The sequence below is a fragment of the Salvelinus fontinalis genome, chromosome 33, assembly GCF_029448725.1.
Source record: "Salvelinus fontinalis isolate EN_2023a chromosome 33, ASM2944872v1, whole genome shotgun sequence".
In the NCBI taxonomy this organism is placed as follows: domain Eukaryota; kingdom Metazoa; phylum Chordata; class Actinopteri; order Salmoniformes; family Salmonidae; genus Salvelinus; species Salvelinus fontinalis.
Genome location: NC_074697.1, coordinates 31,050,194 through 31,063,320, shown reverse-complemented (window position 1 = coordinate 31,063,320; position 13,127 = coordinate 31,050,194). Strand labels below are relative to the sequence as shown.

General features: G+C 40.8%; 1 protein-coding gene and 1 pseudogene across 3 annotated transcripts; one reads left to right on the top strand and one right to left on the bottom strand.

Annotated features, from left to right (window-relative positions):
- Positions 1-882: 882 nt before the first annotated feature.
- Positions 883-8,621, bottom strand: LOC129832006 (ras-related protein Rab-34-like). Of its 3 annotated transcripts, none has more exons than XM_055895720.1 (11): positions 8,039-8,621; positions 7,494-7,597; positions 6,973-7,064; positions 6,750-6,818; positions 6,450-6,551; positions 6,292-6,356; positions 6,106-6,157; positions 5,915-5,996; positions 5,442-5,532; positions 5,171-5,278; positions 883-3,395 (listed from the first exon to the last, which is right to left on the bottom strand). In XM_055895720.1, exons 2-11 carry the CDS (start codon positions 7,566-7,568, stop codon positions 3,328-3,330), a joined length of 804 nt encoding a protein of 267 aa, XP_055751695.1. In that variant the 5' UTR covers positions 7,569-7,597; positions 8,039-8,621; the 3' UTR covers positions 883-3,327. The 3 variants fall into 3 exon arrangements, with proteins under 3 accessions (XP_055751695.1, XP_055751693.1, XP_055751694.1); XM_055895718.1 differs by having other exon boundaries at positions 8,281-8,621; XM_055895719.1 differs by having other exon boundaries at positions 6,750-6,815; positions 8,281-8,621.
- Positions 8,564-13,127, top strand: part of LOC129832008 (serine/threonine-protein kinase Nek8-like) — a 49,340-nt pseudogene continuing 44,776 nt past the window's right edge.

Here is a 13,127-nt window from a genome sequence, read left to right as displayed (position 1 = left end):
AAGGTGCTTCCATCAAGTAAACTCAGCAACAACAAAAAAGCGTCCCTTTTCAGGACCATGTCTTTCGTAAAAATCCAAATAACTTAACAGATCTTCATTGTAAAGGGTTCAAACACTGTTTCCCATGCTTGTTCAATGAACCATAAAGAATTAATGAACATGCACCTGTGGAACGGTCGCTAAGACTGAGAGCTTGTAGGCCTGTTGTAAGGCAGGTCCTCACCAGACATCAGCGGCAACAACGTCACCTATAGGCAAAAACCCACCATCACTGGACCAGACAGGACTGGCAAAAAGTGCTCTTCACTGATGAGTCGCGGTTTTGTCTCACCAGGGGTGATGGTCGGATTCGCGTTTATCGTCGAAGGAATGAGCGTTACACCGAGGCCTGTACTCTGGAGCGGGATCGATTTGGAGGTGGAGGGTCCGTCATGGTCTGGGGCAGTGTGTCACAGCATCATCGGACTGAGCTTGTTGTCATTGCAGGCAATCTCAACGCTGTGCGTTACAGGGAAGACATCCTCCTCCCTCATTTGGTACCCTTCCTGCAGGCTCATCCTGACATGACCCTCCAGCATGACAATGCCATCAGCCATAATGCTCATTCTGCGTGTCATTTCCTGCAAGACAGGAATGTCAGTGTTCTGCCATGGACAGCAAAGAGCCCAGATCTCAATCCCATTGAGCACGTCTGGGACCTGTTGGATCGGAGGGTGAGGGCTAGGGCCATTCCCTCAAGAAATGTCCAGGAACTTGCAGGTGCCTTTGTTAGTCACATGTCTGTGGAACTTGTTGAGTTTATGTCTCAGTTGTTGAATCTTATGTTCAAACAAATATTTACACATGTTAAGTTTGCTGAAAATAAACGCAGTTGACAGTGAGGACGTTTCTTTTTACTGAGTTTATTAACATACAGTATGCAATCAATGCAGATTTGCCACCAATGCTCCTTATAGGACACATCACTGCACTCTAAACTCCTCTGTAAACTGGTCATACCCGTTGCAAGACCACTGGTTGATGCTTATTTATAAACCCTCTTAGGCCTCACTCCCTCCTATCTGTGATATCTACTGCAGCCCTCTTCCTCCACATACAACACCCGTTCTGTCAGTCACATTCTGTTAAAGGTGTAATGAGTATGATGGGAGACAGAGTGCTGGTTTCAAGCGCAGGGCACAGCAGGTCTTTATTTAATAAAGGACGACAGGAGAAGGCAGGTATCATGATCCAGGGACAGGCAGAAGGTCAAACACAGGGAATCCAAAAAGGTAACAGTACAGGCAGGGGGAAAGGCTAATAACATAGTCTGGGAAATCAGGCAAGAGGTTGATGACAGGAAATCTGATAGGCAAAAGTATAGGCAGGGAATAGGCAAAAAAACGTTTTTAGTGAGGACAGCCAAAAACTACAACACACGGGAGGACTAATATGGACATAAACAGCGCTCCGACTAGAATGTGGACAAAAATAAACAATATCTCACAATGATGGGGTGCAATGAACTGAACTAAATAGTGTGTGATAATGACATACAGGTGTGTGAACAGGTGATCAGAATTCAGGTGATTGGGATCTGGAGACTGAGCTACGTTCAGGGGATCTATGTGTTTGAGAGTGTGAGCTGGAAAGTGAGCTGTGTTCAGGGGATCTATGTGTTTGAGAGTGTGAGATGGAAGCAGACATTACAAAAGGTCCCCAAAGCACACACATCCCTGGGTCGCTTGTCTTTTCAGTTCACTGCAGCTAGTGACTGGAACGAGCTGCAACAATAATGTTTGTACCATGTTTTGTGCTGCTACCATGTTGTGCTGCTGCCATGTTGTTGTCATGTTGTGTTGCTACCATGCTGTGTTGTCATGTGTTGCTGCCATGCTATGTTGTTGTCTTAGGTCTCTCTATATGTAGTGTTGTGTTGTCTCTCTTGTTGTGATGTGTGTTTTGTCATATATATATATATATATATACCTATTTTTTTAAATATATTTTTTTAATCCCAGCCCCCGTAATAAGAATTTGTTCTTAACTGACTTGCCTAGTTAAATAAAGGTTAAATACAACAAAAACAACAATCCTAATTTTGTATTTCTTAAGTCATTTAGAAACAACAACAAAAATATCTTTGAAAATGTGGAGTAGGTCGTGTAGATTGACAGGAAAAAATATTTAATTGAATAAATGTTTTGTATTAATTTTAAGGAAGCAAAATGTGAAGATTGTGCAATGGGTGTGTAGACTTTCACTAGCAACTATATGTATTATTGTTTCAAATTAAGAGGTCTTGGCTAATATGACAAACCGTTATAAAACATAATTGAATAACAGATTAGTGACTCATCCTATATGGAACTTTTAATAATAACTTTGAATTAGTCTAATTACCGGTAAACAGCAGTTTGATTTGATACAGAGCAGTGATTTTAAAGCTTATATCTATATTTTGAGCTAAGTGTAGTAGTTTTGAATATACAGTATATATTTATAGAGTCAAAACTTACATCTGCAATTAAACATATTAGAAAAAAAAATTAAATAATATTTCTTGTCTAAAAGGACTAGACATACGTATGCATGCACATTTCACTCTGATTCTGATATTCAACTAGAAGGATAATATAAGATCAGTCATTCAAATATCGCATATAATTCAAAATGAATCATTCTCAGTTATATTATTGTCTCTATCTAATGTAGACGAGGTACATCTGACTAATACACATCTCTCACACTGTATGAACGCATCTGTGCTGTTAAAAATAGGACTATCCAAACAATGCAATCATACTCCTTAGCTAGCATAATATAACCTCCCAGGATGGAGTCACGAGTTTCCATCTATGCTATAGTTACAAATTGTGCAAAAAACATATAGCATGCAAACAACACTACACAAAACAACACTGTAAAAAATCTAATAGGCCTAATGGTGGAGTGTCTTAAAAATATCCATATTGGGTATTTTAAGACATCCATGATTGTCCATACCCCATAGCCATTTAAGCAGTAACGCGATAATCTGTCAACACTCAAAAACTGGAATTGTACAGTATGGAGTGCAATGACAGAGGAAATTATATTCCGAAACTATAGATAGGCAAAAATAAGCCAAGCACCACAGGAATCCACATCCAACCAAGGAGCTGTTCTTTCCGGGCCAGCAGAAATAAAAATCAAATGCCTGTGAAGGCACTAGTCTCTGTCCTGTCTGCTAGCTCTCACTGCAAATTCCATGTGTCTGGGAGTGGTCCGTGGTTCTCAGTTTCTCTTCTGAGGAAATTATGCTTTTTGCTTTGGTACCTTTTTACTGTAGTAGTCACGTGTTTGTCTTCATTGACAACAGTTTGACTGTTTCTTCTTTGATGTTGCATACACGTTGTTTGAATTACTGTTAATTTCTGAAACAAACAAATAAACTTGCATGAAAAAAGGCTCTTATGTGTTTCTTATGTTACTCATACAAGGGCATGTCTGTAACCTAGTCAGGGTTAACATGGAGAGAGAAGTGATGTTATTAATGTTTGGCTTGCGAAAGTATTCACCCCCTTAGTATTTTTCCTATTTTGTTGCCTTACAACCTGGAAAATACTTTTTTTGGGGGGGGGTTGTATTATTTGATTTACAGAACATTCCTACCACTTTGAAGATGCAAAATATTTTTTATTGTGAAACAAACAAGAAATAAGACAAAAAAATAGAAAACTTGAGCGTGCATAACTATTCACCTCACCAAAGTCAATACTTTGTAGAGCCACCTTTTGCAGCAATTACAGCTGCAAGTCTAATGGGTATGTCTCTACAAGCTTGGCACCTCTACCCACTGGGATTTTTGCCCATTCTTCAAGGCAAAACTGCTCCAGCTCTTTCAAGTTGGATGGGTTTCGCTGGTGTACAGCAATCTTTAAGTCATACCACAGATTCTCAATTGGATTGAGGTCTGGGCTTTGACTAGGCCATTCCAAGACATTTAAATGTTTTCCCTTAAACCACTCGAGTGTTGCTTTAGCAGTATGCTTAGGTTCATTGTCCTGCTGGAAGGTGAACCTCCGTCCCAGTCTCAAATCTCTGGATGACTGAAACAGGTTTCCCTCAAGAATTTCCCTGTATTTAGCTCCATCATTCCTTTAATTCTGACCAGTTTCCCAGTCCCTGCCAAAGAAAAACATCCCCCACAGCATGATGCTGCTACCACCATGCTTCACTGTGGGGATGATGTTCTCGGGTGATGAGAGGTGTTGGGTTTGAGCCAGACATAGCGTTTTCCTTGATGGCCAAAAAGCTCAATTTTAGTCTCATCTGACCAGAGTACCTTTTTCCATATGTTTGGGGAGTCTCCCACATGCCTTTTGGTGAACACCAAACGTGTTTGCTTATTTTTTCTTTAAGCAAAGGCTTTTTTTCTGGCCACTCTTCAGTAAAGCCCAGCTCTGTGGAGTGTACGGCTTAAAGTGGTCCTATGGACAGATGCTCCAATCTCCGCTGTGGAGCTTTGCAGCTCCTTCAGGGTTATCTTTGGTCTCTTTGTTGCCTCTCTGATTAATGCCCTCCTTGCCGTGAGATTTGGTCCGTGAGTTTTAGTGGGCGGCTCTCTCTTGGCAGGTTTGTTGTGGTGTCATATTCTTTCAATTTTTTAATAAGGGATTTAATGCTGCTCTGTGGGATGTTCACAGTTTCTGATATTTTTTTATTACCTAACCCCGATCTGTACTTCTCCACAACTTTGTCCCTGACCTGTTTGGAGAGCTCCTTGGTCTTCATAGTGCCGCTTGCTTGGTGGTGTTGCAGACTCTTTGGCCTTTCAGAACAGGTGTATGTATATATACTGAGATCATGTGACACTTAGATTGCACACGGGTGGACTTTATTTAACTAATTATGTGACTTCTGAAGGTAATTGGTTGCACCAGATCTTATTTAGAGGCTTCATAGCAAAGGCGCGAATACATATGTACGCACCACTTTTCCGTTTCTTATTTTTAAGTATTTTTTTAAATTTCACTTGAACAATTTTGACTGTTTTGTGTATGTTCATTACATGACATCCAAAAAAAAATCTATTTAAATTACAGGTTGTAATGCAACAAAATAGGAAAAACACCAAGGGGATGAATACTTTTGCAAGGCACTGTAACGCTTGTTTCCATATTTTAACAGTGTACAGTTGTATACTCACTGATAACGTCCCCAATGTGCCTTGATCCACTCTTCTCTAGCTCTGCCAGAACGTTGGCCTCAAATGCCAATGATGCAATACGGAAGAAAAACTCCCTCACATTTTCCCCTACAACAAAACAGGAGGAGAAAAACACGAAGACACATTTGTTCCTCAGATGTTTAAACAATTAGTTTATGATAATTGATAATACCCCCTTACAAACAAGTAGGCTGCATCCTATCATATTGCTACCAATCTCAACATTGATTTGATGTATTAGCCCACCCACCAGTCAATGATGACAAGGCCCAATATTCTGCTTTGATTTCCTCAGCCAGTTCGATGGCATCCTGTTCAATCTGAGAGTACTGAGCAGGAGACTGAGGAAATAGCATAGAGAAGAGGAAAATAAAAACCCAATAGAAAAAAAACATACCGTATTCCATGCATTTTATACAGAAGCTTTTTCAATATCTTAGTATCGAGTATATAGTCTGAACTTTGACTTCTGGCAAAATGCATTCCTGTGGTACGGTGTTTAATAAGACATGGATACTTGATGCCGTTGGCCTTTATCCAAATAATCCATATTTGACCTTCCCTAAAGCAACAACATACCACTGGAACAGAGGTGAATACTGGAACAGTGGTTAAGAAGTGGCTAAGTTGTATCCTCATCATGAAGTATGATCTTGAAATGGAGAGACTAAAACGGATCAATTGTGCCTCTGAAGAATGTATATCAAAAGAGTAAACACATACACTTAGGTCTTTCTTTGTGCCCACCAGGAAAAGCTGGACATTGGTAGGATCATTCTCCTTCAAGGCATCTTCAAGCCACTGCCTGTGAATAAACACAGTGACATTCAAATATGTTAAATAGAGTTTACAGAGCACACGTGCAGCTGAAATGCACATCCATAGTCATGTCAGGTGATTCTAATGTATTTTACCTTGCATGGCCCAAAGATGCCACATCATTTACATCGAACACAATAACAATAGCTGGAAAACAAAATTAACTTAATTAGTAAACTCAAACATCATCACATCTGTCCCTAAGAACATGGCAACATGTTATAGGTCATAATGAATGATATGGAAACATAAAAACAGTTCAAAAGAGAAACCCCCCTTACTCTGAGCTCCCCTGTAGTATGTGGAAGCAATACACTTGAACCTCTCCTGCCCCGCAGTGTCCCACCTGTAGAGGAGAAAGATATTGGTGAGTGAAGGGACACCGGTTATTAATACGGGGAATTAATACTGTAGAACACACCAGTAGAAAGAGACTCACAACTGTAAGCTGAAAGGCACCCCCAACACTTCAAACCGCTCCATCTCAAAGTCAACGCCAATAGTCGCCTTGTAGTTCTTGTCAAATGCATCCTTGCAAAACCTAATGATAAAAGCGTGAAATATTAGGAAAATTGGCTGACAATCTGTACTTACAAACAACCTAGAAAAAATACAACCTACGGTATTCAAGTTTGCTGTACGCTGTGCATTCCATCTGGTTATTGATTCACCAAAACTGCCCAGTTGACTCATACTGCAATCAAGTACTACGCATCAGCAGTATCCAAGCTTTGCTTACCTATTAATCAGACATGTTTTTCCCACAGCCAGGTCACCAACCACTATGACCTTAGCAATTCTAAACCTACTGGAGGAGAAGGAGACACAGACAGAGAGACAATCAAAGATCCCAATGAGACACAACATACCACCCTCATCCCCATAATGTCATAAGCATTATATAAAATATATTATATAAACCTGTCTATCTTGAACATGAAAAGGTTTTGTGGCCTACCCACCCTACTGTGCCAGTGCGTTGCTCCTGGCAGGCAGTCTTCACTTTGGAGTTGAACTCATCTTTAGTGTGCACAGCAGCCTTCTTACTGTAAAACTAGATTAGAACATAATGAACACAGCTTTATGAGATTGGTGGCTTGGTAACACTTTACTTGACACCCAGTGTCATAGCATATTATGACACGACCATAACCATGTCATAATGTGTCATAACAGCTGACATAACTTGTCATAACATTGTCATAACACTGTCATGACCCATATATTTACACCTGTTGTGACATATGTTGCATTATTTTATGGCTGGTTATGACACCTACATAAGAGTGTCAAAACTCACATTTATTTAAATTAGTTTTTGCCATGCCAAGACATTTCCTTTTGTTTGAAAGGTTGTTTCTTAAATCCTTTGTTTTGTTGATGTTGTAATGAATTCTTGTGTCAAGTAAAGTGTTACCGGTGGCTTTGCAAGCTTGAACACATTCAAATTATTGTTTTGACTGCTAGCATGTAAGATGCTTACCTGAGGAAGCTGGGCAATGATGCGGTCCCTTCGAACAGGAGGCAGCACACTCATGGATGGCACTCGGACAGACATTAGGCCAAGATAACAGTGATCAGAGAGACCTAGAGGGTAAAAAATCAGGAAAGAGAGATTTAGGTTTTATTAACATGAAAATTACGAGCAAGAGTAGCCTATGCCACGTGGTGTGACAAGCCACTACATGATTAGCCTATGAGTCAGCAGCAAGTAACTCCTACATTCTGGAGATGATCCACTAATCTCTATTTTAATCCTATTGTTCTGTGCACAAAGACAAATATTTACTGGAATCTGTTTACAACAATATAGCTAATTCATATTGAACCGAGAATAGATTGTAAAAAATAGTCAAGCTGCTTTTTTATAATTGTAATCATGCTCTTCAAGAACCAAAACACGGGGACACATTGAAACATGACCTCCCAAGATGGTTAAACAAAACGGAAGTTTTGTCTACAAAGGCAAAATAAAAAAGGTGCTAACTGGAACAGAGTCCAAACTGGGATGTCACTGGACTTACATACCTTGTAACGGGACGGGATGGAGTTCTTTCGTCACGGAGCAGTAACCGTCTTTCAGTCAATAAAAACAATGCTTTGACTTTTAGTTTCTAGATTTGAGGATTTCACATAAATTAACCCTAATCTTTCTAAAACACTCACCGTATTTGCTTACACTAAATAGACTCGATCTACGGAAGTGAGCGGGGGAAAACGTAGTCTGTAAATTATTTTGTTTTTTAGGCGGACTACTGACTCTGACTCACCTCCAGGTTCTCGTTGGAATTTGGGAAGTATGTTCAGCACGGGTCGAGTCCCCCTGGCGGCAGATATCATTGGACACAGTGTAGCACAAACATGCATTTTTTTGCAACATTGTTTATTGTACAGAATCATGTAGGCTACAATCCAACATTATAGTCTATAGTCATTGGCACCATACTCCGATGATAGAACGCTGGGTTTTCTGATCTTTGATATTTACTTTAGACCTACGTTGCTTTGCCACTTTTTCTATATTCTATGCTCATCGACACTTCCTGTCTCGTGGATACAGGGAGGTGACGGGTGTCTTACCAGTAGTAGCCAATGGAAAATTACAATTAGGCAGGGATTTAACTCCAAATCTTGCAAAATGCAGTACATTTAGTTTTGAAGCTTCATTATTGGAGGTGGAATATTCGTCTTGCATTTGCACCAGCATTCATAAACTATTTACTTCAGCCTTTCTTAAAGTGGGTCGCGGACCTGTTAATGGTGGGTCGCGACGAGTGAGAGTAAATGTATAATTATTTTATTAATTAATGGAATTGATTTAGCCAAGTGCATCTGCGCTCTCTGCTTACGCAGTGGTCTTTGATCACTTTGGCAGATGCGCGAGTGTCCTTCACGGTTTACCGGATCTTTTTTCTGCCGTTTTCTTGAAGATCACTCCGCGACACACACGATGCAGCGCTGTGGTTCAGCAGCAGATGATGCGCTGTCTGCCATCGACTTGTCATTCCCACTCGCCATCACTCGTCGCTGTCATCAAATGGACTCATGCTAGCTACAAGTTCTGACTTACTGAGCTCAATTGTCATGAAACGCATATACAGCGATTAATTTCTCTCTCTTTCATACAAACGTATAACGAAGAGCGCCCACAATGTGTTGTGTGTGGAAGGGCTAAGGAATGAGTCTCTTAACGAACAAATTAATAAAACGACACGTCTTGACCATACATCCACAGCATGATGGTAAACTCTGGGAGTTATTTCAAAACGGCATAATGCTTCAGGAAACAGTGCTTCGACAGTGGAAAAGTAAGTTAGCTAGTAAGCCATTGCTGTCATTTTATAACAGGTGATGGATGATAAGCAGAAATAAGGGAGTACTAACTAACTCTCATAGTAGTAGATGTGAGTTTCTCTTTCAAACAATCCCCTGGCCTTGTACACAGCTAATAGCCAACATTCGCCAAAGCAAGCTAGCTACTGATAGTGTAACCCTAGTAACGGTACAGATGAAGATGAAAAATGATAAGGCCAGTACATCTTACTGTATAAATTATTGTTGAAAACTACTCTAGGTTGGAACTGTTGCTGTTAAAATACAATAATAATTGTTATTCTTAACGGGAATTAACTGATTGAAGCAAAATGCAAACACACAGTTCTGGGTTGCTCATCTACAGCGGGAAGCAGTCTCCTGCCTGACTGAGAAAGCAGTATATATATACACTGCTCAAAAAAATAAAGGGAACACTTAAACAACACAATGTAATTCCAAGTCAATCACACTTCTGTGAAATCAAACTGTCCACTTAGGAAGCAACACTGATTGACAATAAATTTCACATGCTGTTGTGCAAATGGAATAGACAAAAGGTGGAAATTATAGGCAATTAGCAAGACACCCCCCAAAACAGGAGTGATTCTGCAGGTGGTGACCACAGACCACTTCTCAGTTCCTATGCTTCCTGGCTGATGTTTTGGTCACTTTTGAATGCTGGCGGTGCTCTCACTCTAGTGGTAGCATGAGACGGAGTCTACAACCCACACAAGTGGCTCAGGTAGTGCAGTTCATCCAGGATGGCACATCAATGCGAACTGTGGCAAAAAGGTTTGCTGTGTCTGTAAGCGTAGTGTCCAGAGCATGCAGGCGCTACCAGGAGACAGGCCAGTACATCAGGAGACGTGGAGGAGGCCGTAGGAGGGCAACAACCCAGCAGCAGGACCGGTACCTCCGCCTTATTGCAAGGAGGTGCACTGCCAGAGCCCTGCAAAATGACCTCCGGCAGGCCACAAATGTGCATGTGTCTGCTCAAACGGTCAGAAACAGACTCCATGAGGGTGGTATGAGGGCCCGACGTCCACAGGTGGGAGTTGTGCTTACAGCCCAACACCGTGCAGGACGTTTAGCATTTGCCAGAGAACACCAAGATTGGCAAATTCGTCACTGGCGCCCTGTGCTCTTCACAGATGAAAGCAGGTTCACACTGAGCACGTGACAGACGTGACAGAGTCTGGAGACGCCGTGGAGAACGTTCTGCTGCCTGCAACATCCTCCAGCATGACCGGTTTGGCGATGGGTCAGTCATGGTGTGGGGTGGCATTTCTTTGTGGGGCCGCACAGCCCTCCATGTGCTCGCCAGAGGTAGCCTGACTGCCATTAGGTACCGAGATGAGATCCTCAGACCCCTTGTGAGACCATATGCTGACACATGCACATTTGTGGCCTGCTGGAGGTCATTTTGCAGGGCTCTGGCAGTGCACCTCCTTGCAATAAGGCGGAGGTACCGGTCCTGCTGCTGGGTTGTTGCCCTCCTACGGCCTCCTCCACGTCTCCTGATGTACTGGCCTGTCTCCTGGTAGCGCCTGCATGCTCTGGACACTACGCTGACAGACACAGCAAACCTTTTTGCCACAGTTCGCATTGATGTGCCATCCTGGATGAACTGCACTACCTGAGCCACTTGTGTGGGTTGTAGACTCCGTCTCATGCTACCACTAGAGTGAGAGCACCGCCAGCATTCAAAAGTGACCAAAACATCAGCCAGGAAGCATAGGAACTGAGAAGTGGTCTGTGGTCACCACCTGCAGAATCACTCCTGTTTTGGGGGTTGTCTTGCTAATTGCCTATAATTTCCACCTTTTGTCTATTCCATTTGCACAACAGCATGTGAAATTTATTGTCAATCAGTGTTGCTTCCTAAGTGGACAGTTTGATTTCACAGAAGTGTGATTGACTTGGAGTTACATTGTGTTGTTTAAGTGTTCCCTTTATTTTTTTGAGCAGTGTATATATGTTCTGGGCCAGTTTGGCACCACATATAGTTGAAGTCGGAAGTTTACATACACTTAGCTTGGTCGCAAATGGGTCTTCCAAATGGACAATGACCCCAAGCATACATCCAAAGTTGTGGAAAAATGGCTTAAGGACAACAGAGTCAAGGTATTTGTAGTGGCCATCTCAAAGCCCTGACCTCAATCCCATAGAAAATGTGTGGGCGAAACTGAAAAAGCATGTGCGAGCAAGGAGGCCTACAAACCTGACTCAGTTACACCAGCTCTTGTCAGGAGGAATGGGCCAAACTTCACCCAACTTATTGTGGGAAGCTTGTGGAAGGCGACCCGAAACGTTTGAAAAATTTAACAATTTAAAGGCAATGCTACCAAATACTAATTGAGTGTATGTAAACTTCTGGGAATGTGATGAAAAAAATAAAAGCTGAAATAAATCATTCTCTCTAATATTATTCTGACATTTCACATTCTTAAAATAAAGTGGTGATCCTAATTGACCTAAGACAGGGCATTTTTACTAGGATTAAATGTCAGGAATTGTGGAAAAACTGAGTTTAAATGTATTTGGCTAAGGTGTATGTAAACTTCCGACTACAACTGTACATGTGCGAGTCAGGGTTCTCTTAAAAAACAAGTACAGAAACAGTTTCAAGGCTGAGCATAACCTCAGTGTTGCACTGTCAAAAACAGAGCCCAGAATAGACATGCTCTCATTAGGACTGTGTGTGTGTTTTCTGGTCTACATCTGTGTGATGTGATCAATCAGTTTATCCCAGTTCAGAATAAAAAATATTTATTGTATTTTAACAGAAACAGTTCCAACCTAGACTTTCTTTCAACAATAATTTATACAGGCCTGAACATTTGTCGTCTGTACTGTTACTTAGGGTTGCACTATCAAAAACTGAGCCTGTGTGTGTGTGTTCTGTTTTTCATCTGTGTGATGTGATCAATCCATTTATTCCAGTTCAGAATGAAAATGATTTATTGTATTTTAACAGCAACAATTCCAACCTAGACAGATATGTAAGAGTGTTTTTATGGAGGAAAATAAACATTTATAGATATTTATATGGATATTTAATTTCATTGTTGTTTGTTTTTGACTATATTGCATTTGTTTTTGGCATACGGGCAATGAAATGTAGCGCTATTTATGTATAGTTGCATATTTTCTTTAACTTGGGTCCCAGGAAAACACAGAATTTCTCATTTGGGTCCCAGGCTGAAAAAGTTTTAGAACCCCTGCTTTAGTTCAAACAAAACAGCTCTAGAGGGCAGCATAGATCCATGAAATATTTTATCTTTATGAATGGGACTATAATTCAAAACAGTTTGGCAACGTATTCCTTCCTTAACAAATTGTTTAACAGATCATGAAGTTGCATTCAACAAAGAAATGGCTTTTACAAAGTTTTAATAAGGCACATAAAATAAACAATTAAAAATAGAGATGTCATCTTCGAGTCACTCAATTGCTTTATAATGTATTATATCTTAAAAACTTCTCATGGCTGCAAGGGGCAGTATTGAGTAGCCTGATAAAATGTGTCCATTTCAAACGGCCTCGTACTCAATTCTTGCTCGTACAATATGCATATTATTATTACTATTGGATAGAAAACACTCTCTAGTTTCTAAAACCGTTTGAATTATTTCTCTGAGTGAAACAGAACTCATTCTGCAGCACTTCCTGACCCGGAAATTCAAAGTCTGAAATCGATGCTCTCTTCCTCTTCCTGCCTATAAATGGGCACAAGAGCTATTAGTATACATGCACGTCATACACCTTCCTCTGGGTGTCAAGAAGGCTGTGAGAGAAGAAA